We start from the raw sequence: 22369 nt of genomic DNA, 5'->3' as shown, positions 1-22369 counted from the left end.
CTGTCAGGGCTTGGTAGAAAACGGGCGAGGAAATCTGTGGGTCAGTTTCAGACGTGTGCATGCCTTCTACGTGGGGGGTGTTCCACCTTGAAAGACAAAAGAGCAACGGGCAGGGGAGGGAGCCCAAAGGAGAGTTGGCCAGACTGGAGTGCTAGTGGCTCTGGCTGGGAAGGAGGGCAGCCGCGGGACTACACCATCAGCCCAACCCTTTATGGCCCACAGAAGCGGCCAGGGAAACTTTCCCTCCTCCCCCTAAACCGGTATTTCTTCACCTTGACAATGTTAAGGTGGTGGACTTCAGCTCCAGGGAGGCCGAGGTCAAACCGCCAGGGCCAAGGGAGCCTCTGGGAAGTGGAGCCAGATTCGGGAGAGGCTGGCAGAAGGGACACTCTTGCACCCACACCTGCCCGGCCGTTGTTCCCCTGCGCCATTCCCTACTGCAAGATGTGGGAAGGGGCAAGGGGGGGGGCTTTGAAAGGGGTACGGATACCTTGAAAGCAGTCTTGAGGATTCAGGGCCGTCTCTGGGTTGAGAGCCGCCTGGCTCCAGATAAGAGCCCGGCCTCGGACAAGCCTTGACCAGTTGCAGCTCAATATCGGGGGGTGTTAACAACCCCCCCTCCCCCCATCTCAGCTCATCCACCGGACTTTTTTCCGAATCAACCCACTTTAATTGCGGGGCTTCCCCACCACGAGGTCTCCGAGGGAGAAGGCCAGGTCGATGGAGCGAGGTCCAGAAAGCAACCGGTGGCTGCTAAAGCCTTCCGCGGCCCTCTCGGGGCTTGCCGGTGCAGACGGGCGCCCGGGGCTGGCGCGGCGCTATTGCTCCAGCATCTGCTCGCAGCCGCGGGCCAGCTCGGCCAGCTTGAGGCGGGCGAAGTCGACGCGCTTCAGGGCCATCTGGCAGTCCTTGCGCGCCGCGTAGCTCGAGCCCTCGTGCGGCTGCCGGGTGGCCACCTGCGGGGGGGGGGAGGGGAAGGGGGGGTCAGCCGGACCTCATCGCCGCCCCTCCCCCCTCCCCTCCCCTCCCCTCCCCCTGCTCACCTGCGTCAGGTAGCGGATCTGGCCCGAGAGCTCCGCCTCCACCTTCTGCACCGAGGCCCCGAACTGCGCCGCCTGCCGGTCCAGCAGCCGCTCGCTCGGCTTCTCCTTGGACAGCTCCAGGATCACCGTGCCTGGGGGGAGGGGAGGGGGCGAGAGGGGAGGGGGCAGGTCAGCGGGAGGGAGGGAGGGAGGGAGGGGGGCCGCCTCCTCCCCCTTCCCTCCCCTCCCCTCCCCCCCCCCGCAGGGCCCCACCTGCGCTCTGCAGCGCCGCCCCGATCTCGCGCTCCAGCTCCTCCAGCAGCCGCAGCCGCTCGTTGGCCAGGCCCAGGCTGTAGGCGCCCCCTCCCGCCGCCGCCGCCATCCTCTCCGCGCCTGCGTCCTTCGTGGGCTTGAAAAGGCCGGACTGCAAGTCCCGGCGAGCGTTGCGGCGGGCGGCCATGCGGCGCGGGGGCTGGCGGGAGCACGTGCGGGCGGAGCTGCGGGCGCGGGAGGGGCGCTGGCGCGGGTTGCGGCGGCTGCTGGAGCGACGTGAGCGGCGCGCCTCCCTCGCGGGGGCGGGGCTGCGGGAGGGGGCGGGGCCGCGGAGGAGTCTGCGGAACGCGCCGCCACCGGAGCGGTGCCTGAGTGTCTCCTTCGCCCCGCAGACGAGCAGCTCCAGGAGCGGCTGGAGGCGCAACTGCCGGTTGGAGGCGCCTCGGGGTGAGCTGGGCGGCGGGCCGGGCGGGGAGAGGGCGCCCGGCCGAGGCCGCGGCTGAGACGCCGTCCCGCGCTGTCTTGCAGGCCCCCCGCGGATCCGGCCGCCCTCCCGGTGCAGCTGCGGCGCGAGGAAGGCGAGGTGAGGGCAGGGCCGGGCCGGGCCGGGGAGGGAGGGAGGGAGGGGGGTCTCCGCGGGGCGCCCCCGCCCCACCGACGCGCTCCCGTCTTCTCCGCCCCAGTCACATCAGCAGGTCGCCCTCCAGGCGGAGCTTCTGCGGAGCGCCGAGGCCGCGAGCCGCGAGCAGCGCGCCAGGTAGCCCTTCCCCGAGGCGGGGGGCGGGGGGGGGGGCGCGGACCTCTTCCCCCTTTTGCAGGACGCCCAATGCGCAGAACTCGCACCCACGCCCTCGGAGGTGGAAAGGGCCCCTCGGGGTCCAGGCTCTGTCCCCGCGGTGGGGGGGGTGGGGGTCTTGCCAGAGGCGGGTGGCCCTTGGCGGGGTCAGGAAGACCCTCGGCTTGGCTCCCGGAGCGCGGAGCGCGGCGCTCAGCTTGCCTGCCTGCCAGGTTGGGCTGCCTGGCCCGGGATTTGGCGGCGCTCACCCGACGGCACCAGGAGGCCGAGTGCCGCGCCTGGAGCTTCGCCCGGGAGAACGAAGAGCTGCGCACGGAGCTGGGCCAGGCCCGGGCCCTTCTGCAGCAGGCCCAGGCGGGAAGGCTGGCCCTGGAGGCCCGCTGGCTGAGAGAGAAGGCGCTGGAGGCCACGCGGGTCAACCGGGCCATCGAGCAGGAGGAGAAGTGAGTGGGCAGCAACCCCCCCCCCCCCGCCCGCAGAGGTGGAGCCCTGCAATCTGTGTTTGGAGCTCCCCCCATCTCTCTCTCCCCCCCTTCAAGGTACCGGAGGAAGGTGACCCGTCTGCAGGAGAAGCTGGACCAGGCGAGAGGCCAGGCTGGGCTGTGAGTCCGCTGCTCCGGGCACTCTAGCCCCCGCCCCCTCGAGAGTCCTGCTGGGGGGAAAAGACGGGTCTTGTGCAGGTCTTTCCCAGCATATCTGCCCCTCTGCCCCCAAGATGCTGCTGGGGAGAGCAACCCTGCAGGAAGCCTAGGCACAGCCTTTGGGGGGGGGGGGATGGCAGCAGTGGGGAGCTGCAGCTTTTGAACCTGTCCTTTTGCCCTCAGGCCTGGTGTGGATTCAGATGAAAGGGGGGGCAGCAGCCTCAGCGCCTCCTCCGAGGAAGCAGAGGCAGTGGTAGGCAAAGCTGGGCAGGGCCCCTGTGCGGAGGGCGCCCTGCTCTTCCTTCGTGCAGGGGGGTGTGGGGCGTCTTTGGAGCTCACCTGCCTGGGAGAGGAAGGTGCGTGTGTGGAAGAGGGCTGTTTCTCTGCTAGGTGGCTGGAACAGGAAGGGACCCTTTGTTGGAACCCAACCCCAATCCGGATCACCTTCCCTGGGAAAGCAGGTAGGCGGCTGCTGGGGTGTGTGTGTGTGTGTGTGTGTGTGTGTGTGTTCACTCGGCCTCAGGGTCCCACACCTGCTTGTCTTTGCTGCAGGGCTTCATCTTGAAGGGCAACTATTGGGAGCCACCCGAGTGAGGGAAGAGCAGCAGCACCCGGAAACAGCTGCAGCCTGAACCCAACAGTCACTCCTGAGGATTTGGGCTCTGCTGGTTTGGGATCCAAGTGCTGGGAGGTGTTGAAGACCCCCCCTGGTGAGGGCGCCCCCCCCCCCGCGGCTTCTGCAGCCAAGATGAGATTTTTCTCCCTGATCTGCCTTTTGAAGGCTGCTGCCCAAATGCCAGCCTCCTGCAGGAACAGGTGGAATTGAGCCAACCGCAGGGATGTTGCTGAGCAGAAACGCCTTCCTGCGCTGCCCCTCCCCCCTCCCTTTTTATGCCTGGGAAATGAATAAAAAGCTGTTTCAGTTCATGGTTTTATTCAGTTGCTCTTTGCTCGGCCATGTGCCTCTTTGGGTGCAGATTCACATCTGGGGCGGGGAGCTTGGCCAAGGGTCGCCCCCCCTCCCCAACTGGGGCTGGAGCAGCAAGCCGTCCTGACCCCCAGAGCAAAGCTCATCCAAAGCGTTCTTCATCCCTGGATATAAGTGCCCCCCTTTTTAAAGTGGGGGCCAATTCTACTATCGGTATCTTCCGAAGCATTTAAAATAGTAGATATAAAAGAAAGAACTTGAGGAGGGGGAGACAACAGCAAAGTGGTACTTGAGGACAGGACCATCTGACAGTAATGCCCAATAAATGACTCCAGTGCGCGAGACAGAGGGGGTGGGGTGCTCGTTATATACATCAAAATCCTCTTGGAAAAGTATGCGGTAGAAGCAGGGAAACAGGACAGAAGCCGGGAGGACCCTGTCCCCAATTTTAGTCACATGAAAACCCCACCCCCACTACAGCAATTGGACGGGGGGAGGGGGGAGGGGAAGGTGGTCATTGGACAGGATGCTTGCTGGGGGTGGGATGTGCCCCAAAGGCTCCTTAGCAGTAGTCAACGTCGTCCTCTTTCATGCCCTTCAGGCGCAGCCGGGCGAAGTCCTCAAACACGATGTCGTCATCCTGCCCATAGCTGGGGGGGGGGGGGAAGAAAGGGGAGCAGATTGTGGTGAGGGCAGACTGGGTGCCCCCCCCAAGCAGTTGCTTGTGCAGAGACCCAGCTGCCGATTGGTGGTGGAGGGGTATCCCCCAAAATCAGAAAGCCCAGCATCGGGCTCAGGAGGTGGGGCAGATGAGATGCACTTCTGCAAGGGGGTTTAGCCGCCTCCCCACCAAATGGGAAGTTCCAGTTGCCACCCAAGGGGTTAGAGGCCCACACATTCTGCAAGTGGAACCAAGTACATATGGGTGTCTGGCTCTGAGCCTCTGCTTGGCTGTCTATTCAGCGGCTCCGGATGGGGCAAAACCCTGGACCCCTTTTCAGGACTTTCTTTGGCTGGGACATCCGTGTCCAAAGCTTCCCTATAGATTTAACCTCTTGGAGCCTGGTGACCGAGAAAGCTGCTCCAAGAACTTTATTTCCTGTCTGTGGGAAGATCGGAAGCGTGCCACGGATGCCCTGAACAAGGGCGTTTTTTCTGGGCTAGAAATGTGCTTTACGGAAGAATGGGAAAAAAAATGCTGAAGCAGGAACAGGACGGCGGTTGGCAGAGTAGGGGGCATGTTCTGCCAAAGGGCCCATTAAAGAGAACGTGGTGAAGGAATCGGGGAGGGCCACCATCCGCCCCGGCTGAATTCATGGCATGGCTGCGAATGAAGGCAGCCTCTGCTCAAGCAGGGAGTGGCCAGAACGATGCTCTGATCCGAAGGGTTGCAGCTGCCCTATTCTCTCTGCCCCCCCATCTACCACGAGGAGTTGCTGCACTCTGCACCCCCGCAAGAGGCTTCCCCCCCACGCCTCTTACTTGGGTTCAAACTCAATCAGGTTGGCATCAATCGGCGCATCCGATTCTGGCACATCTGGGGAGGGACGAGAGGGGAGAGTGAAGCGGTTGCAATGAACTGGCCCTGTGGGGGAAGGGGAGGGGAGGGGAGGGACCTCACCTGCTGTGGGCTGCATTGGGGAGGGTTGCTCGGGTGGCTTGGCGTGCATCAGGACGAAGGGCAGCTCCACCGCCACGTCCCTGGCAGGGAGAGAAGCAGGCTTTGGTCACTGGGCACAAGGTAAGACCAGCCCACCCCCCCACCCCCATCCTATTTATTTTTATTTTTATTTTTATTTTATTCAATTTGTATCCCGCCCTTCTCCCAGTGGACTCAGGGCGGTGCACAGCCAGAACTAAAACACATACCAATACAAAATTTAAAATTTTTGGAAGAATTATATAACATTGGCCCAAAATTTAAAACATTCAAACTAAAATCCATTGACAATTTAAAAGGCTAAAAAAAAAAGGGGGGGGGGGTTCACGCCAGCCCTGCTTGATGGAAAAGTTTTCAGGGCACGGCGAAAGACCCGGAGATCCGGTATCCTTCGTATCTCCGGGGGCAAATCGTTCCAGAGGGCAGGAGCTGCCACAGAGAAGGCCCTCCCCCTGGGGGTCGCCAGCCGACATTGCCTGGCTGACAGCACCCTGAGGAGTCCCTCTCTGTGGGAGCATACTGGTTGGTGGGAGGCTATAGGCGGCAGAAGGCGGTCCCGCAAATACCCAGGTCCTCTGCCATGGAACACTTTAAAGGTGGTGACCAACACCTTGAACCCGGAAGACCACTGGAAGCCAATGCAGCTCACGCAGGAGGGGCGTCACATGGGAGCGCCCCCTCGCTCCCATAATCCCCCGCGTGGCCGCATTCTGCACCAGTTGGAGCCTCCGGGTGCTCCTCAAGGGGAGCCCCATGTAGAGAGCATTGCAGTAGTCCAGGCGGGAAGTGACGAGCGCCTGAGTGACTGTGCGTAAGGACTATGACTTACCCTCCCCGGGACACCACCAGCTTCACTTTGACCCTGTAGGAGACCAAGATGCCCAGGACTTCCTTGTTGATGCCCTCCGTCACTCTGCGAAGCAAAGAGAGGAGGGCTGGGGGTGGGGCACAGACCCCCCCCCTGGAAAAATAGCTCTCCGGCTCTTGAGCAGCATCCCCACAAAACCGGAGTCTGCAAGGCCCAGCCTGCATGGCAAAACAGGCACCTCCCCTCGCCCCCACCCCTGGCCAAGATGGCTCACATGGTGGAGGAAGCCAGGTTGGTGTCCTCGTGCTTCAGTTTCCCATCCAGTGCCAGGCCTCGCTTTTCCCGGTTGTTGGTCAGCAGCGGTGTGAGCGTATAAACCTTGCAGAAGGTGGAGCTGGGGGCCACCTGGTCTCTGAGAGGGGGACACGCAAGACAGGTCAGACACACTGAATACACACACACACACACACACACACACACTGAATTTTCTGAACAGAACTGGGAAAACTTTGAGGTTTCTGAGAGGGAAGAGGAAGAAGAGGAAGAAAAAGAGGAGGAGGAAGAGGAAGAAGACGGCAGACCCACTCAGGGCTCTGAAAAGGGATATTTGCTCACTGTTGGGGGAACGGGGGGGGGATACTCACTCCTGCTCAATCTGGGCCACTGGACACTTGTACTGGGCGGTGCTGAAGAGGCATATGTCTGCGTACTGCCGCACTGCCAGAAGGGAAGGCAGGTCAGTTGGGAAGACCCTCCCCTGCTTAACCCAGGGAGGGGCCAAGGAATCTCTCCCCCACATCACCCAACGGGCTGGAGGAAGGCAGTCCCGCTCCCCCCCCCCCCACCGTGCTCTGCTTCCATACTAGAGGACCACCACAACGCTGAGCCCCCTCCCCACCACGTCAGGCTTCCAACCAGCAGGGCCCCTCCCTACCGGCCACTTTCACTTTCTTCACGCTTTTACTGGAGTTGTTGGTCACGTGAACGTTGACGCTGATTGGCTCACCGTGATAATAAAGCTAGTCGGGGAAGGAAAACAGGCAGACATGTTGGCCCCCACTCCTGCACGATGGGTCCCCCCGCAGCCCCCTCTCTGAAAACAGGCAGAGGTTTTGTGAAAATCAGCTTGTGGACTGTGGCCGCCCTGGCTGAAAATCCACCAAGTGTAGGTTTTCCAGTTTTCTGTCCAAACTCTTGTTGCCTTCTACCTCCTTTATTCAACTCATAGATTTTTTAAAATGGCGTTTTGTAAGACGCTCATTTCTAGAAGCAGAAGCCTCCTTCTTCGCAGTTCCCAAGTTACAAACTTATTACAAAACTTGGGAAGTTGCAGACACCGGCCGAAGCCGCGGCGCTTCCTGTGGAGCTTCCTGAAGAGTGAATTGTTAAGTTTTCAATCAGGCACAAAACACTTTCCCTGCCGGGCAGGGAGGTCTCTTCTCTCTTCGCCTCCCGCAAGGGTCTCCCACACAGCTCTTACCTCCTTGTCGAGGGAAGCCTCCAGGTGTAAGGAGCGGTCGGACATCAGGAAGTGGCGGGTGGTCTCAGCCATGGGCTGCGGCCCAGGCTTCTCAGGGGCATACTGGACTTTCCGGATAACCAGGCGGACGGAGTTCCTGGGAGGGGGCCCAGCAGTCAGCAGGGGTAGGGCAGGGGATCAAGCCCCGATGCTGGGGGCAGCTTCCCAGGCGGGGTGGGCAGGGAGATGCCAGGAGATGCGCAACCAAGAGGCCTATGCCAGGCAGGGCCTCAGGGATGGTAGCGTTGTTTTAAAACGCTCTGCTGGCTCTGGTGGACGGGCTGCTCACCCACCTTTTGTGAATTTTCTCCTCCAGGTTTTTGGCACAAAATGCCCGAATCTCAAAGTCCACACCACAGGCCTGCGAGTGAAAGGGCCGATCTCAGGGCTGGGACTGCCAATCCAATCACTTCATCCCCACTGCTCCTCCCGCCGGAATGACCCCTCCATTGCCCCCCCACCTCAAGACCCACCTTTCCCGTGTCCTCGGGGCCCGGCTGCAGCGTCACTGAACACGGCAGGTTCTGGGGGATCTGTGGAAGAGATGGAGGGTGTGTTGGAGGGTCTTCACAGGGAGGGGCCATCGCTGCTGGGACAAAGAAAAGGCCCACCCTGGGGGTGGAAGGAGTTCCGGGGACTGGCCGGCTTACCATGAAGCTGAAGGGGTGGGCGTTGGCACCCAGTTTGCGCAGCAGTCTCTCCTGCAGGCGGGTGAGGGGCTCAGGGGTGCTCTCGGCAGGGGGGAAAGCCTGCCAGGAGGCCAGGAAGAGATCCTTGCGGAAGGAGAGGCCCAGGACGTCCAGATCCTCACGGCCATAGCGGAAGGCACAGGTCAGCGTCACGAAAACTGGACAGGAGGGAGGCTGCATTAGAGGCACCTCCTTCCAGTCCCCAAGACTGAAAAGCAAAGAGGAGCCAGAAAGGGCCAGTCCTGCTTCCCGTAGGCCAGGATGCTTGAGTGCTGTCTCCTGGGTCCTCCCCTACCCAGTAGCCGGTCTGAAGCACAGAGTGAAGATGACTTCAGGGGCCAACTGAACTCTGACCTTCAAAGGGCAGCCTGTGACCACTCCCTGTTTGTAATCAGTGTCACTTGAGGTCCCCTCTCCCCCCCTTCCCCCTCCCACTTAATTCTGCTCTGTTGTCATTTGGGGTGAGGAGGCAGCGTCAGTTTCCTAAGGCCAGCCACAGGCCGGGCTGCTTCCCACCAAAGCCAGCTGCTGTGGCTGTCTCTGCATTGAGGCCTTTTGAGGGTCTGCCTCGGACGGAAGGAAAGCAGCAGAGATCAGATTTCTCTGGCAGACTCCCCAAATCTCATTTCATTTTCCACACCAAGCGCAGCTTCCCCTCCCCAACCAGGAGGATTCTGCCAAGATCCCCTCTTCCGATTTGATGGCGGACTCACCTTTCCGATCCTTGAGATATTCTGGATCAACCAGAACGACACCGTCTGTCAGGGAGAAAGGAGGGAACAGGAGGGGGTGTCAAGAGACAAGGAGCCCCAGCCCTCCCAGCTCCAACATCTCTCCCCACTGGCTCCAATTGTGGGGCAGAGCCTCCCACCCCAGGTGACCCACTGTGCCCTGTCTCATGGCAGCAGCTGACCTGGCCTTTCACAGCCACAGAACCCCATGGTACCCAGAAAGAGCAGCCCCCTCCCCCACCCCTGCCTGACAGTTTCAGTATAATGATTTCTGGGATGAACGCTTAAAAAAAATCTGCCTCCCTACCCCCCCCTTCCAGGACCTCAGGGGCAACTTAGCTGATGCACTAACACCACCACCTGAACGCGGCACCCTTCTTAGGTGAGCAAAACACAGCTGGAGCCCGCTCTGTCCCCAGCTGCCCTCTTGTTTTTGCAAAGGAAAACCCCAGGGGCTGTTCTTACGTGGCTCGCTTGCTTACCAACAGGGTCAACTCTGTCCAGATGATCCACAAAGTCACGCTTTCCCAGGTAAACAGTGAGCTGGTGGAGACAAAGGGGAGGGAATTGTGAACCCCTCCTGATGGCCTTCAAAGGCGGAACCCCTCCCCTCCCGATTTGGGGCTACCTTTCCTCTGGCTCATAAGCCCCAACTCCCCCACCCCTGGCCTGCAGCCCTTTGGGGCATGCACCCCATGGCTGTCTGATACTGCTTCCGATACACCTGAAAACTCGCATCAGATCTGGTCCAGCTCCAGGGACTTCATCCTGTTCCTCCTCCCTCTATCCAACAGGGCAGCCCTCTCCCTATCATGCTGAGGTTTGCCTGCACCTGTTACTTCACCTCCCCCTCCCCCTGGGGACAGCAGCAACCAGCCCGGCCCAGAAGCATCGCTAGGGAGATGCTGGGTGTCAACAAGCCTCCAGCACTGCAGCTGCCACCCCAGCCCCACCTGGCCCTGCAGCCTCAGCTCCCCAGTAACCGGCCTGCTCCCTGCGGAAGATTTCCCACCTGCCTTGCTTCTCTACTCTGCCGTCATGGCCACCCTCCGTGGACAAGAGGACTGCCCCTCCTCAGGTGGAAGGGCCTGCCCCTCACCTTGCAGCACAGCACTATGGCTAAGAGCACCAGTCCCAGGCCCCCCTCCGCCGCTCAGTCCTGCCTCTGCCTGCTTCCCCCCCCCCCCCAGAGGGGTCGCCACCCTGAAAATGGGGCTGAAGTTGCTTGCACAGCTTTCTTCCTGTCCCAGGCAGGGCCCCACAGCCAGCAGCTCTCAGGCAGGCAGGTTATGCTGCCAGAGGAAGGAAGCTGCCCAGGCGGGGAGGAAGGAGGACAGGAAGTCGCTACGGAGGAGACGGAGGGGGAGCCTCGCCCCCACCCCCACGGCCCTCTGACGGCAGCTGGGCTCAGGAGCCAGTTGAGGAGTCAGGGGGGCAGGAACGGGGGGGTGGATTAGCCAAAGCCCCCTGCCCCCTCTCACGCGGCCACCAGGGGCCCATGGGGGGGGGGGAGTTGCAAAGAAGTTCGCCCTTCTGCTCGGCGGAGTCCCGCTTCTTCCTTCAGAGCGCAGGGAAGGAAAACCAAAACCGCAGCCAAAGACTCACTTTGCAGTTGGGGCTGGACTTTTTGAAAACTCTGCGGCAGAAAAAGGAAGGAAAAAGAGGATGTGGCCAGGCAGAACTGCGCCCCCCCGCCGCCCCAGCAGCCGGAGCCCCCCCAGCACAGCGGGCCCTCCGGCAGGGCAGCGCCCGCGCACAAGCAGAGCCGCCGAGGGCAACGAGGGCGCCGCGGGGCTGCCCCTCGGACGGAGCCCCCCTCGCCCTCCCCGGCCGCCAGTCCTCGGCCGCCGCGGGCCAGGGCCCCTTCCGGGTTGCGCGCGGGGAGAAAGGCCGCAGACGGACGCGGGCCCCCCATGCCCACCTGGTGCCCGCTTTCTCCCCCATGCCGGCGGGGCTCGGCTGGCGGATCGCTCGGCTGCGCTGCCGCGGCTGCTACTGGCGGGGCCGCTCTGGAGGCGCGGCGCGGCGGGAGGGCGGCGCGGACCGCAGGGAAGCCATGGCCGGTCCGGGCACCGTCACGTGGGCGCCGAAGCGGCCAATCGCGCCCGCCGCCCCGCCCCCGCCGCTCCCCCCCCCCCGTCCTCTGCCTCCCCTCCCGCCCCGCCGCCTCCTAGGCCACCCGGGGCTCGCCAAGGAGGGGGGGCTCGCCGGGTGTGTGTGTGTGTGTGTGTGTGTCCCCGCGGGGGGGGGGCTGGGCGTGGCGAGGGCTGCGGGGCGGCCTCTGTTCCCCGGGCGGGCGGGGCGCCTTTCGGGCCCTTCTTCCCGGCATGCCTCGCGCTGCAGGGCGGCCCCGCCCCCCCGGCCCACGCGCAGGCGCAGTCGGCCCCGGAGCACGCGATGGCGGCGGCGGCGGTGGCGGCGGGGCGGCGCGGCTCCTCGTCGTGCTCGTCTCCCGGCGACGGCGGCTCTTCCTCGTCCCCCGGCGCCGCCTCCCCCTCGCCGCCCTTCGCGCCGTCGTCGGGGCTGGCGCTGGAGGCTCTGGCGGGGCTGCTGCTGCCTCGCCGGGGACCCTCGCCGCCGCCCCCGGGGCTGGCCGGGCTGGTGCGCTGCGCGCGGGACTGCGGTGGGCAGGCGCAGGTGAGCGGCGGGGCCGGTGGGCGGGTAGCCCCCTCCCCTCCCCTCCCCGCCGGCCGCGCCCTGAAGTCTCTCCCCGCCCCAGGCGTCGCCGTCGCTGAGCAGCCTGCTGGTCCTTAGCAGCGCCCGGATGGGCTCCATGAAGACGCGGTGAGTGCCGGCCGGGGCGCGCGGGGGGGCGGGAAGGACGGCCGGGCGGCTGACGCTGCTCTCCGGGCAGGTTCGAGGGCCTCTGCCTGCTGTCGCTGCTGGTGACGGAGAGCGGCTCGGAGACCTTCGCGCAGAACTGCCTGGTTTGGCTGCGGAGCCTCCAGCACCTGCTCCAGGTGAGTCTGGGGAAGCCCCCCTCCCCCCCCGCGGTGCTTCACCTTCGCCTCGAGGGTGGAGAGGGGAGCTCTGCCCCACCCGCTGCCTTTCTCCCCCCAAGTCCCAGGATCCCCCTGCCACCATGGAGTTGGCCGTCCTGGTTCTGCGTGACCTCTTGCGGTATTCTGCTCAGCTGCCAGAACTGGCCCGGGACATCGGCACCAACCACATTCCCGGACTGCTCACCTCTTTGCTGGCCCTCAAACCGGAGGTGAGACCCTTCCCCAAACCGGGCAGGGGCCTTTCCTAGAAGGCCCATCTGGGCTTACCTCTTTCTTTCCTCCCCTTTGTTCAGTGCCAGCTCCCCGTCCTGGAAGGATGCCAGGCCTGCATGATGTTTTATCCCCGAGCCTGTGGCTCCTTGCGAGTAAGTGCCTGGCGCGGATGCAGAGTAGACCGTGGGCAGCCGCTGCTACGGCCTCCCTGCTCACTGCCGCCTTTTTCACCCCAGGGCAAATTGGCCACCTATTTCCTGTCTTGCATGGATGCAGAAACGCCTCACCTGCAGCGGGTAAAAAACTGGTCTGTGGGGCCTGTTTGGTACTTACGGTTGGTTCTCTGTGGAAGGCAGGCAGGATTATATTTGTGCCGCTGCTTGCGTCAGAAATGAAAATGAAGTATTCCTGTTTGCTGAAATTCCCATTCCTGGATTCTCCCGGTTGTGACCGGCTTGTGGGGCGAGTGGTATGGCTGGCATCGAGGGGGGGACTGGAGCCAGCAAGAGTTGCCTCGCCAGAAATGCTTCTGGGCAAAATGTGTGGCACAGTATCTGCCAAGCACTCCAGTGCAGCCATTTTTTGTTTTTTGTTCCTTTTGCCATCAATGCAAAGTACAGGAAAATGGCGCTTTACTTTGAAGTTGGTGTAGTGTTTTGGGATCGCACTTGGTTTTTTTTCCTTTCTTCAATTGTATTCAGCTGTTGGCAACCTTCAGCTTGTGATCGCCAAGAGGCCAAGCTGCACTATTGCTCAGCATGGTGCCTTGTGCTATGACGTGATCCTTCCTACCTGGTTGTGGGAAACGCTGTGGGAAGCGGCGTCCCTGGCACCCTGCTGTCCAGCCTCTGCTACGATGAGGGTGGGGGGGCTGGTATCTCTCCGGCTTCTCCATTCCTTGTCCAGCTGTTCTCATCTCAGAAAAGTCGGGGCGGTGGCTCCCCTCAACTGCTCATGTCACCCCTGCTGCTTTCCTTTCCCCCAGCTGGCCTGCGAATGCTACGCACTCCTGCCTTCTCTGGGCGCAGGTTTCGCACAGGGGCTCAAGTACCGTGAGTCCTGGGAGCAGCAAGCACATTCTCTGGTGGCCACGCTGCACCGCCTCCTGGGCACGCTGTACGAGGGGGCCGAGACAGGTGAGTGGGCACGAGTGACAGAGCTTCTGGCTGTTTCTGCCTTCCAAGGCCAAGCCGGCTCGCTCATCAGGCATTTGTCCCCAGCGGTAGCTTGTTGGCCTCTGCTTGAGCAGGTGGTCTGCCGGAGGGGAACCCCCGTGTCTCTGGGCATCTGATGGAGGCCGAGGTGCTTTCTTGGAGCTCAGTTGTGTTCCCATCTGGGGGCAGCCGATGGCCCAGAGCTGAAAAAAGAAGCTTTACACCCTGCTCTTCCCTCCAGAACCACTGCACTATGATGGCCCTGGAGAGGAGGTGCTGCTGCCGCCACGGGACGAAGAGACCAACTCCCTCCTCCTCCTCCTGGCGAAACGCCGGTTTGCGGGTTTGGCCAAATGCCTCTGCCGGATGTTAAGGTCCAGTCTTGACCCCGTGCCTCTTCCTCTCTGGGCGCTCCTGCCATGCTGTGGGCCCCGTCTCAACCTGCCCGTTTCCCCTGCTCTTTCAGGAACGATTTTGGGGCGCCTGTTGCGGTTCCCGCCCAGGCCATCCTAGACCTCGTCTGCCGAGCCCTTGACGTCTCTGTGAAGAACATGGTGAGTGTGGGATGGTGCCGTTTCTTCTTGCAATAACTGGGTTGATTTCCAGACAAAAGGGAGAAGGAAGGCTTCAGGACAAGAGCAACTCAGGAAGGAAGGAAGCGCAGGGAGAAGAAAGGTTTCTCCACATTTGTGCTGTAGGTGCAGGCCTTCGTGGACCCCACCCTCTGGGTCAGGATTGCGAGGGCTGCCGAGTGGTGTTAGGAGGCAGTGGGCAGTGCTGGGATTACCCAGAGATGGATTTCTTCATAATTTGGGGAGTGGGATTTAAACAGTTTTTACAAGGCTTTGCAGTTAGAGCTAGCCGTGCCGGTTCTGTGCTAATCAGACCCCCTTGGAAGCACTGAGGGAGGGTGTTGGCTGACCCTCCCCCTGCTTTCAGAGCTGGTTTGGTGATGGACCCCTCCGGATGCTGCTGCTCCCCTCGATCCACCTGGAGGCCCTGGACCTCTTGGCTGCCCTCATCTTGGCGTAAGTGGGGGGAGGGGGGAGAAAGGGGCTAGGGCCCTGAAGGCTCATGCCGGATCCTCAAAGTAGGCAGCCTCTCTTCTCCCTTCTGCAGTTGCGGTCCTCGCTTGGTGCGGTTTGGGGGAGCCCTCTGTCGCCTCTTTCCCCAGGTGCTGAACATGTGGCGGGGTGGCCAGGATCTGTCCTCCCCTGGGCTGCAGCGGCCTTACAGGTTGGTGATGGAAGGTCTCTGGGGCTGGCTGCCGGTACCTCCCCCCCTTGTGGCCCACCTCACAGGGGTTGATCCTCATCTGCAGAAGCCTTGGGCCCTGGGCTCCCACCGTCCCAGGCCAGCCACCCTTGCTTGGGCCTTTGTTCTGTCCCTGGGTGGGACAGCCGAGAGCCCGTCCCCTTCTCCCACAGTCTGATCCTTTGGCTGGAACTGCTGCCAGGGATGCCCCCTGCCCCCTACCCCTGGGAGGCAGCATGATGAGGAACTCGCCCCTTCCCTGTCTCCTCAGTGCGGTTCGGGCTCGGCTGTACCAGGTCCTGGATCTGTGGGTACAAGTGGCCGGAGCAGCCTCGGGGGTCCTGCTGGGGCACAGCAGCCAAAGCGATGCCCTGCTGGGACATTTCATCAACGACATCAGCCCCCCGAGCGACACCCTGAAGGTGAGAAACCCCCCCACCTTCTCCCCTGGGGGCAACCCAGGAGGCAAGGGCTGCACTCCCTCACCTGCTTTGCCCCCACCCAGATCCAGTTGAGCCCCGCCTCGGAGGGGAAGCCCAGCGCTGCCAAGAAGCCCAAACTGTCAGCGGTGGGCAGCCTCGGGTGCCCATTCCGTAAGCATGACCCTCAGGCCAACAGCGACGTGTGCCTGGCCGCCTTGCAAGGTGACTTTTCCGCCAGGCGGCTCTTGCTGGGGTTGGGCTGCTTTGGGGTTAGGGGAAACACGGAGGCCCTAAAAGGCCTGGCCCAGAGCTCGGCCAGGAGTGCATGGGGACAGACGGGGCTCCCTCTTCCCAGTCCCTTCCTGAAAGGGGCTGGTGGTGACCCACATCTGGCCTAGGGCAGCCCAAGCAAAACTTTTCTTTCCCAGGTCTGAGCCGGATCATCCTCCTCTCTGGCAGCCTTATGAAGGAGCAGCTTCACACGGTGAGCCAGGCCGATTCCCATGGCCGGTGGGGTCACAGGCTCGGCCATCCCAGGATGTGGGGTGTGGGAGGGTTAGGGTTAGACCTGTGCCAAGGGAGGAGAATGCTCTGGTTGAGCGGGAGGCCCTTTGCATGTGCTCAGAGACGCCTGCCACTCAGGGGAGGCCCTCTCAGGTCTTCCAAGCACACAGAGCAGCTCAGCATTTTTGGAGTGTGTGTCTGCCTACCCGGCCCCACTGCCCCCTGCTGCTCTTGCTGAGAGGCCCTCGCCCTGTTCCTCTCTCCCCAGAGGTTGCAGGAGCTGGCGATCCCGCTGCTGATCCAACTGGGCCAGGCGGAGCTGCCCCTGGGATCTCCCTTCGCCGGAGCCAGCTGCAGGCGTGAACTCTACCGGCTCCTGCTGGCCTTGAGCCTATCTCCTGCCCCTGCCTGCCCCCCGCCTCTGCATTGTGCCCTCCGGCTGCTGAGCCAGGGCCGCACGGATCCCAACCTTCTGGTGAGGCGTTTTCCTCTCCCGGAGGGAGATCCAGGGATCCCTTGCTTAGCTGGACTGCAGCAGGGAGCACAACCCCAGGACCCTTCCCCTCTGCCTGGGGGGTCCAGCCTGGGCATTTGCATCTCCAGGGGCCTTTAGGGAGGTGCCGTTTGCTTTGCCCCAGGGGAGGCCTGAATTAGTGGCTCTTCTCTGGGGCTGTCGATTCTCCCCGTGCCTGGCATTCCTCATCTTCCTCCTGCAGGTCTCCTCCTTCTGCACAGAGGCAGCAGTCATCTGCAGCGCTCTCCTTCACCCTCGGGTGCCATCCTTGCAGCTCCCCCTAGCTGCCCCATCCGCCCACCTGCCTGGCTCCTTGGAGGTCTCCCCTGCTGCGGCAGTTGCGGCTGCCACCCTGTCTCCCTTCTGCCCGGCCATCCCGGTGCCCTTCCCTGCCCCACGGCCCCTCCCTCCGGCCCCTGGGCCTCTCCCTCCCAACTCGCTGGGCCTGCCCCTGCCTGGGTTTGCAGCCCCTCAGCCGCCGCCCCGCCTTGTCCCCGAGGAGCCCCTACCTCCTCCATCTCCAGGCACCGCAGAGGCAGCTGCTCTGGCCACCGGAGCAAAGTTACGGCGCTCCGTCTTCGTCCATTATGACAAGGAGGAAGAGGACGATGTTGAGATATCTCTGGAGAGCGACTCAGACGACAGCGTGGTCATTGTGCCCAAGGGGCAGCTGGGGAAGACGACCAGCGCCCTTAACTCTGCTACAGTCCCTGCGGCTGCTCCAGCACCCCCGCCCCTGCCTGCCCCTCCCGTCCCCCCTCCTCTCCCGGCATCCCCTTTGGTGGCCTGTGAGGAGGCCCCCTTGGAGCCCCCAACGCCTCTTTCCTTGGGGATCCCACTGCCTGCCTCGGCCACGCCGGTGCTGCCGTCTTCCCCGGTTGCAGTAGCTGCCGAAGCCCCCCTGCCTGCTCTGCTGGAGGAGGACCCCACTGTCATCAACATCAACAGCAGTGAGGAGGAGGAGGAGGACGACGATGACTTCCCAGAGGACGAAGAGTACCTGGACGAGGAAGAGGAGGTGAGGATGGGGTGGGGCAGCACTGGTGGCCCTGGCCTCAAAGCTCCTCCCCCCCACCCTCCGGTATGGGGCAGGGGAGTCAAGCGTCCCTTGGGGAAGTGTGGTTATGGTGGAGCCCACTGCTCTCGTCCCTGGGCTCAGGCCTGGCTCGAGGGTGGCCGGCCTCCATTCCTTGGCAGAGCAGCTGCTTTGTGGGGGTGGGGGTGTTCAAAAGCTTCTCTCCTCCGGCTGGCCAGGAGGAAGAGTTTGATGAAGAGGAGGGGGACTTTGAGGAGATGGACGAGGAAGAGGATGACTTTGATGAGGATGATGAGGAGGGCCTGACGGAAGAGGAGGAGGAGGAGGAGGAAGAAGGCCTGACGGACGAGGAAGAGGAGGAGGAGGAAGCAGGGCTGCCTCCTCCTCTGCCCCGAAGGAACGAAGATGAGCCTCCAGCGCTCCTGCCTGCTGTGAAGGACGGGCCCCTCAAGCTGCCAGAGGAGGAGGAGGAGGATGGGGGAGCTGGGCTGCTGATGGAGGTCGAGGAGGAAGCCTTCCACCCCCCTGAGGAGGAGGAGGAGGAGGAGCAGCAGCAGCAGGAAGGAGAGCGGACGGTGGGGGCCTTGCTGCTGCTGAAGGCGGAGGAGGACACGGCCTTGCCTCTGCTCCCTGGGGCCCAGCCCCTCCCTCTGCCTCCCCTGCAGGAGGGGCCTGGCCTGCTGGGGGCCCCCATGGATCAGGAGGGCCACCCTGAGCAGAAGGAGGGCGCCGTGGAGGCAGCATCTGCAGAGTGTCTGCAGCCAGAGGAGGCCATCCACGCAGGCTCCAGCGTGGACCGGGCGCGAGCCAGCCCAGACTCTGCGGCTGGGCAGGGGGAGCCAGAGAAGCTACTGCAGCCAGACGAAGAGGTGGTGGAAGTGAAGGAGGAAGAGGTGAGAGGCGGGGAGGGCCATCTGAGGGCAAAGGAGGGGAGGCCCTCCTCCTGGAATGGAGGCTCAGAAGCCCCGGGGCAAATGTGCTCTGCTTGTGTGTTTGGAGTTGTGTTCTGTGTTCGAGAGCAAAGGGCCACCCACCCCATTGCTCGGACCCTCTTTCTGGCGATCTGCTTGGCAGTGCTAATGCCAGTCTGATGTTGCCTCATCGGCCCTAGGTTTGAGGGGAGCTTAAAAACAATGCACAAGCTGGGACTGCTGGTAAGTTCACGAGGACGCCTGGATGAGTGTCTTGGCAGCATTGAGTGAACTGCTGACTTTTTCTGTGGAGCTTCTGGGTTTCCTCGCTGAGCCCTTCGTGCTGTGGGGTAGTTCGGGGTCTCCAGGCATTAGGGGAGTCTGATTCAGTTCAGCTTTGTCAAAATCGACCTCTGGTTTACAGGGCAGTCCAGGGAATGTTCTACACCCAGAGGGGGAGGGGAGTTTTGTTCTTCCTGGCTTGGGTCCCCTTAGAACTGCTCCATGTACCCCGTCCCCCATTCCCTGGGCAAAGAAGGCTCAGCTGCCTGTGCACCCTCCCCCCCTCTTCAGAGGAGTGCTGGCTGCTGAGCCCCTTGGCGGGTCCCTGCTCCAATCTGGGAAGGGGCTGCTCCGAGGCCTCGTCTGGCAGTGGCTCATGGGGCAGGGGTTCTTACGCTGCTGGTAATTTGCCCAAATTTGTAATTGCTGTGGAAAACCCAGTTTTTGGAGATGGCAATAATATTAGTGGCGACCAGGAACAGGATAGTTGGAGTACCCGGCTGCCCCCTTGGGAGCAGCCCTGCCACACCCCTCCTCCTGGATGTGCTCCTGGGCCCTCATGGGGGGAGCTGCGGCTTCTGGTCAGCCTTGGCTGCCGGGGCCGCTCTCTGAAGCAGAACCCTGGAGGTGCTTTGAGCCGGTGGGCCCAGCTGACGGCGGCTTTTCTCCCCCCAGGCCAGGGCCCTGGATGAGACGGAGGCCATGCTGGCAGACTTCGTGGACTGCCCGCCGGACGAAGAGAAAGACCCCGCCCAGCCCTGCTCCTGAAAAGAGCAAATGTGGGGGCTGCTCCAAACAGCCGTTGCCTTTGGTGTTTTTTCACTCTGGAAGTTCAATAAAGTTTTCCCCTGGAGCACGTGAACCGCGTCTGGCTTGCTGTGGCTGGCGGGCGGCGTCCCTTCCTGCGCTCCTGGCGGGGTGGGGAGGCCGCCGCCTGCTCTCTGCCCCACGGGGAGGGGGTGGGGGGGGCGGGATTTGGAACCGGCGGCTTTTGCGGACTGTTCCATGTGACGCCAGCAGGGGGATCCGCTGCGTCTGCCCTGTCCCAGCCTTCCGCCCGCGCTCCAGGCTCCAAAGGCGCCCTCTGCCGGTCAGCCCACGCGGTCCCTCTGGCCTGTCGGAATGGAGCGCTCCGCGCGCAACCGCCGACGCGCCTCCGCTGCGGTCCTGCCCCGCCCCTCGGCCTCGTCCATCGCTTCCTGGCGCAGGGGAGGCGAGCGAAGCGGCGTCGTCCCCCGCTCCTGCGCGCGAGTGGTGCCGCTCCTCTGGTGACCTGCCAAGGGCAGCCGGCGGCGGCGGCGGAGTCTGCTGCGGCGGGACGGTCGGTCGGAGGCTTCGCGTGTCGGCCGGGCCATGGCTTCGCTGCTGTGCTGCGGGCCGAAGATGGCCGCCTGCGGGATCGTGCTCAGCGTCTGGGGGGTCATCATGCTGGTAAGAAGCGGACCGGCCGCCCTGCCTGCCCGGTCGGGCTGGGAGCGCGGAGCTTCTGGCCGCTGCTCCGGAAGGTGCCGCTCGGTCCCGGCCCTTCAAGGCGCCCGAGGGAGTCGTGGTGGGTGGGCGCAGGGCCCCCCCCCTTTCAGCCGTGCCTAGCTGCAGCGACGCGGGCCCGGCAGGGTGACGTTCGGGTGGGCTTGCGACCCTCCTGCGGGCGGCTCCTGCCATTCCCCGCCGACCCTCCCCGGCTCCCCCTTGCAGGTGCTCCTGGGCCTCTTTTTCAACGTCCACTCCGCTGTCCTGATTGAAGACGTTCCTGCCACCGAAAAGGAGTTCACGTGAGTCGGCGGCGGGGCCGGGAATCCGGGTGCCGGCTGTGTGCGTGGGGGAGCGGGGCAAGGATCCCCTTTCCGCAACGAGCCCTCCTGTCTCCCCTCTTTGCCACAGGTCCGGGGTAACCGCGATCCACGCGCTGTACGACCAAGTCAGCTACAACTGCTTCATTGCCGCCGGCCTCTATTTCATCCTGGGGGGCTTCTGCTTCTGCCAAGTGCGCCTCAACAAACGGAAGGAGTACCTGGTCCGCTAATGCCCCCTTCCTCTGCTGGAGCCCCTTCCCCCCTCCCCTTCCACGGACCCCCCCCTGTGCAGGGGCCCCGGGGAAGGGAAGGGCTCTCCGTGGCTCTGTGGAGCCCCTTTTCTTACTCCGGCCCCCTCCGCATCCGCTCTGCCCTTGGTTCCCTTTATTTAAACCCAAGGAAGAGGTCAGTTGGCACCGCCCTTCCTCTGTTGCCCTGCGGCTGACCAAAAGAGAACTGCCATGTTGTGTAAATAGCCGAGGTCTTCTCCCTCCCCCCCCCCCCCATTGGCATCTTCCTGGCTCCAAGGTTGGGCCTCCATTGCCCGGTTTGCCAGCAGCCAGTCCTCCCCGGTTTGAGCCGTCTCCGTGCGTCTGTTTTGTCTTGATCGTGATGCTTTGCCCAGGCCACTCCCCGGGGCTGGAAGGAACGGGCGTGCAGAGCAAGGAAGCCTCTGACCCGGGGAGGGGGCTGCCATGGGGCACCCCACTTCCTGCCTCCTCCCGGGGCAAGGAAAGGCTCAGGGGAGCCCCTGCGGGGGGGGGGGTGCGGGGGTGTGTCAGCCCTGCTCCGATACCCGCGTTGCCGGTGCCCGGAAGAGTCGTGTGTGCAATAAACAACATTGGATGTGGCTGCTTGGCTCTTCTTTCCAAATGGGGGGGGGGTCTTTTGGAGTGGGGAGGGGGAGGCTGCCGGAGGGTTTCCTGAGGTGGGGGGGTGTGGGTGGGTCATCCTGGCAGAATTGCCTTCTCCTGTGGGGGGCCGGAAGGAGAGCGAGGCGGGTCCCCGGTCCCATCGTCCGCGGCCGGCGCAGGGCCGTGGGCTTCCCGCCTGACGCCTCGCATCATAGCTTCCGGAAGGAGCGCGCTAGGGGGAGGGCGCATGCGCGCGACCGCGCCATCGAGGGAACCGCCGCCGCCGCCGCCGCCGCCATGACCTCCGCCTCCACCAAGGTACCCGCCGGCCGGGGCGAGGGTGCCTCTGAGGGCGGGCAGAGCGCCCGCGGCCCCGGCTGACCGCCTTTCCCGACCGCAGGTGGGCGAGATCTTCTCCGCGGCCGGCGCTGCCTTCACCAAGCTGGGCGAGCTGACGATGCAGCTGCACCCGGTGGCCGACTCCTCCCCGGCCGGGTGAGCGGGGGTCCCGGGGCCGGAGGGGGGCGCGCAGAGGGCGGCCGGGGCGCTGATTGTCCGCGTCCCGCAGGGCCAAGTGGACGGACGCCGAGATCGCCCTCCTGCGGGCCTCCGTGCAGCGCTTCGGCGACGACCTGCACCGCATCAGCGCCCTCATCAAGGACCGGACCGTGTAAGGCCCCCGCCCCTCCCCCGCCGCGCCCCCCTCCCCCCTTCCTCCCGCTGACCGCCTCCTCCTCGCCCCCCCCCCCCCGCAGGGCGCAGCTCAAGGCGGCCGCCAAGCGCAAGGCTTACGAGGACTCCGGGCTGCCCCCGCCGCCCCGCGCCGACTCCCCGAAGAAGGCAGCCGGCCGCAAGCCGCCCCCGCCCGCCGGCCCCGCGCCCCCGCCGCCCGAGCCGCCCGCCGCCAAGAAGCCCAAGGTGGACTTGACCCTGAGCGCCCTGAACGAGGCGGACGCGCCCCGGGAGGAGGGCGACGGGCTGGTGGGCGAGGCGCCCCCGCCGGCCAAGAAGCTCAGCTTCGACCAGGGTAAGGGCGGGCGGGCGGGCGGGCGGGGGGGAGAGCGAGAGGGGGTCCCGCTGCCCCCTCCTTTCCGGCTGCGCCGGCCCCGCGCTCTCCCCCTTTCTCTCTCTCTCTCTCTCTCTTGCAGACAGCCTGAACCTGGAGCCCGGATTCCTGCTGACGCCCGGCGGAGCCGACCTGCCGCTGCTCTCCCGCTGAGCCCCCGCCCTCCGGAGCCCCCCCTCCCCAGCTTCTGCCCGCACCTCGGGCAGGGCCTGGCGGTAGGGGGCGCCCCACCTCAGGGTCGCCAGGCGTCTGTGCCTCTTCTTGTCCTGGAGCCCAATAAAGGCTGCTGTGCTCTGG

The 22369-nt window shown here is 63.8% G+C and overlaps 6 protein-coding genes across 9 annotated transcripts; 4 read left to right on the top strand and 2 right to left on the bottom strand.

Moving 5' to 3' along the window:
• Positions 1–647: 647 nt before the first annotated feature.
• Positions 648–1516, bottom strand: MED11 (mediator complex subunit 11). The gene is made up of 3 exons (XM_070954750.1): positions 1296–1516; positions 1044–1174; positions 648–956 (listed from the first exon to the last, which is right to left on the bottom strand). The coding sequence occupies exons 1-3, from the start codon at positions 1480–1482 to the stop codon at positions 819–821; spliced, it is 456 nt and encodes a 151-aa protein (XP_070810851.1). The 5' UTR covers positions 1483–1516; the 3' UTR covers positions 648–818.
• Positions 1481–3659, top strand: LOC139324770 (uncharacterized). Its single transcript, XM_070954514.1, has 8 exons — positions 1481–1571; positions 1688–1742; positions 1824–1878; positions 1979–2052; positions 2304–2534; positions 2631–2693; positions 2916–3193; positions 3285–3659. The coding sequence occupies exons 1-8, from the start codon at positions 1481–1483 to the stop codon at positions 3362–3364; spliced, it is 927 nt and encodes a 308-aa protein (XP_070810615.1). The 3' UTR covers positions 3365–3659.
• Positions 3650–11157, bottom strand: ARRB2 (arrestin beta 2). Of its 2 annotated transcripts, XM_070954691.1 has the most exons (15): positions 10989–11157; positions 10673–10703; positions 9550–9610; positions 9050–9094; positions 8298–8494; positions 8121–8180; positions 7941–8008; positions 7609–7744; positions 7063–7147; positions 6773–6845; positions 6403–6540; positions 6150–6233; positions 5282–5361; positions 5143–5197; positions 3650–4310 (listed from the first exon to the last, which is right to left on the bottom strand). In XM_070954691.1, the coding sequence occupies exons 1-15, from the start codon at positions 11009–11011 to the stop codon at positions 4223–4225; spliced, it is 1224 nt and encodes a 407-aa protein (XP_070810792.1). In that variant the 5' UTR covers positions 11012–11157; the 3' UTR covers positions 3650–4222. The 2 variants fall into 2 exon arrangements, with proteins under 2 accessions (XP_070810792.1, XP_070810791.1); XM_070954690.1 differs by having other exon boundaries at positions 5143–5361.
• Positions 11158–11457: 300 nt separating this feature from the next.
• Positions 11458–19221, top strand: PELP1 (proline, glutamate and leucine rich protein 1). The gene is made up of 18 exons (XM_070954636.1): positions 11458–11704; positions 11787–11851; positions 11922–12027; positions 12129–12278; positions 12363–12434; positions 12519–12578; positions 13268–13418; positions 13678–13810; positions 13903–13990; positions 14376–14464; positions 14556–14672; positions 14962–15112; positions 15196–15334; positions 15541–15596; positions 15885–16091; positions 16333–17148; positions 17385–18059; positions 19035–19221. Exons 1-18 carry the CDS (start codon positions 11465–11467, stop codon positions 19125–19127), a joined length of 3408 nt encoding a protein of 1135 aa, XP_070810737.1. The 5' UTR covers positions 11458–11464; the 3' UTR covers positions 19128–19221.
• Positions 19222–19639: 418 nt separating this feature from the next.
• RNASEK (ribonuclease K) lies at positions 19640–21003 on the top strand. Its single transcript, XM_070954755.1, has 3 exons — positions 19640–19790; positions 20055–20131; positions 20241–21003. The coding sequence occupies exons 1-3, from the start codon at positions 19713–19715 to the stop codon at positions 20380–20382; spliced, it is 297 nt and encodes a 98-aa protein (XP_070810856.1). The 5' UTR covers positions 19640–19712; the 3' UTR covers positions 20383–21003.
• A 114-nt stretch (positions 21004–21117) lies between these two features.
• Positions 21118–22369, top strand: BACC1 (BPTF associated chromatin complex component 1). 3 transcript variants are annotated; one of them, XM_070954744.1, is made up of 5 exons: positions 21118–21324; positions 21407–21501; positions 21575–21676; positions 21762–22033; positions 22159–22369. In XM_070954744.1, exons 1-5 carry the CDS (start codon positions 21304–21306, stop codon positions 22161–22163), a joined length of 495 nt encoding a protein of 164 aa, XP_070810845.1. In that variant the 5' UTR covers positions 21118–21303; the 3' UTR covers positions 22164–22369. The 3 variants fall into 3 exon arrangements, with proteins under 3 accessions (XP_070810845.1, XP_070810844.1, XP_070810846.1); XM_070954743.1 differs by having other exon boundaries at positions 21122–21324; positions 22155–22369; XM_070954745.1 differs by lacking the exon at positions 21575–21676 and having other exon boundaries at positions 21122–21324; positions 22155–22369.

This window comes from Pituophis catenifer, unplaced genomic scaffold (assembly GCF_029215685.1).
Source record: "Pituophis catenifer annectens isolate HBS135680 unplaced genomic scaffold, rPitCat1.0.hap2 SCAF_15, whole genome shotgun sequence".
Lineage (NCBI taxonomy): Eukaryota > Metazoa > Chordata > Lepidosauria > Squamata > Colubridae > Pituophis > Pituophis catenifer.
Note: the sequence above shows the minus strand (reverse complement) of the source record. Positions and strands in the feature narration are given on the sequence as shown.

Coding starts and splice junctions, on each gene's coding strand:
- LOC139324770 (XM_070954514.1), top strand. CDS start 1,481: ATGCGGCGCGGGGGCTGGCGGGAGCACGTGCGGGCGGAGCTGCGGGCG. Junction 2,694..2,915: donor GCGAGAGGCCAGGCTGGGCT/GTGAGTCCGCTG, acceptor TTTTGCCCTCAG/GCCTGGTGTGGATTCAGATG. Junction 3,194..3,284: donor CACCTTCCCTGGGAAAGCAG/GTAGGCGGCTGC, acceptor TCTTTGCTGCAG/GGCTTCATCTTGAAGGGCAA.
- MED11 (XM_070954750.1), bottom strand. CDS start 1,482: ATGGCCGCCCGCCGCAACGCTCGCCGGGACTTGCAGTCCGGCCTTTTC. Junction 1,175..1,295: donor GGCGGCGCTGCAGAGCGCAG/GTGGGGCCCTGC, acceptor CCCTCCCCCCAG/GCACGGTGATCCTGGAGCTG. Junction 957..1,043: donor AGATCCGCTACCTGACGCAG/GTGAGCAGGGGG, acceptor CCCCCCCCGCAG/GTGGCCACCCGGCAGCCGCA.
- ARRB2 (XM_070954690.1), bottom strand. CDS start 11,011: ATGGGGGAGAAAGCGGGCACCAG. Junction 9,095..9,549: donor GGACAGAGTTGACCCTGTTG/GTAAGCAAGCGA, acceptor TCTCCCTGACAG/ACGGTGTCGTTCTGGTTGAT. Junction 6,541..6,772: donor GTGGCCCAGATTGAGCAGGA/GTGAGTATCCCC, acceptor TCCCCCTCTCAG/AGACCAGGTGGCCCCCAGCT.
- PELP1 (XM_070954636.1), top strand. CDS start 11,465: ATGGCGGCGGCGGCGGTGGCGGCGGGGCGGCGCGGCTCCTCGTCGTGC. Junction 12,279..12,362: donor TGCTGGCCCTCAAACCGGAG/GTGAGACCCTTC, acceptor CCCTTTGTTCAG/TGCCAGCTCCCCGTCCTGGA. Junction 15,335..15,540: donor GTGCCTGGCCGCCTTGCAAG/GTGACTTTTCCG, acceptor TTTCTTTCCCAG/GTCTGAGCCGGATCATCCTC.
- RNASEK (XM_070954755.1), top strand. CDS start 19,713: ATGGCTTCGCTGCTGTGCTGCGGGCCGAAGATGGCCGCCTGCGGGATC. Junction 19,791..20,054: donor TCTGGGGGGTCATCATGCTG/GTAAGAAGCGGA, acceptor TCCCCCTTGCAG/GTGCTCCTGGGCCTCTTTTT. Junction 20,132..20,240: donor GCCACCGAAAAGGAGTTCAC/GTGAGTCGGCGG, acceptor TCTTTGCCACAG/GTCCGGGGTAACCGCGATCC.
- BACC1 (XM_070954743.1), top strand. CDS start 21,304: ATGACCTCCGCCTCCACCAAG. Junction 21,325..21,406: donor TGACCTCCGCCTCCACCAAG/GTACCCGCCGGC, acceptor TCCCGACCGCAG/GTGGGCGAGATCTTCTCCGC. Junction 21,677..21,761: donor CTCATCAAGGACCGGACCGT/GTAAGGCCCCCG, acceptor CCCCCCCCGCAG/GGCGCAGCTCAAGGCGGCCG.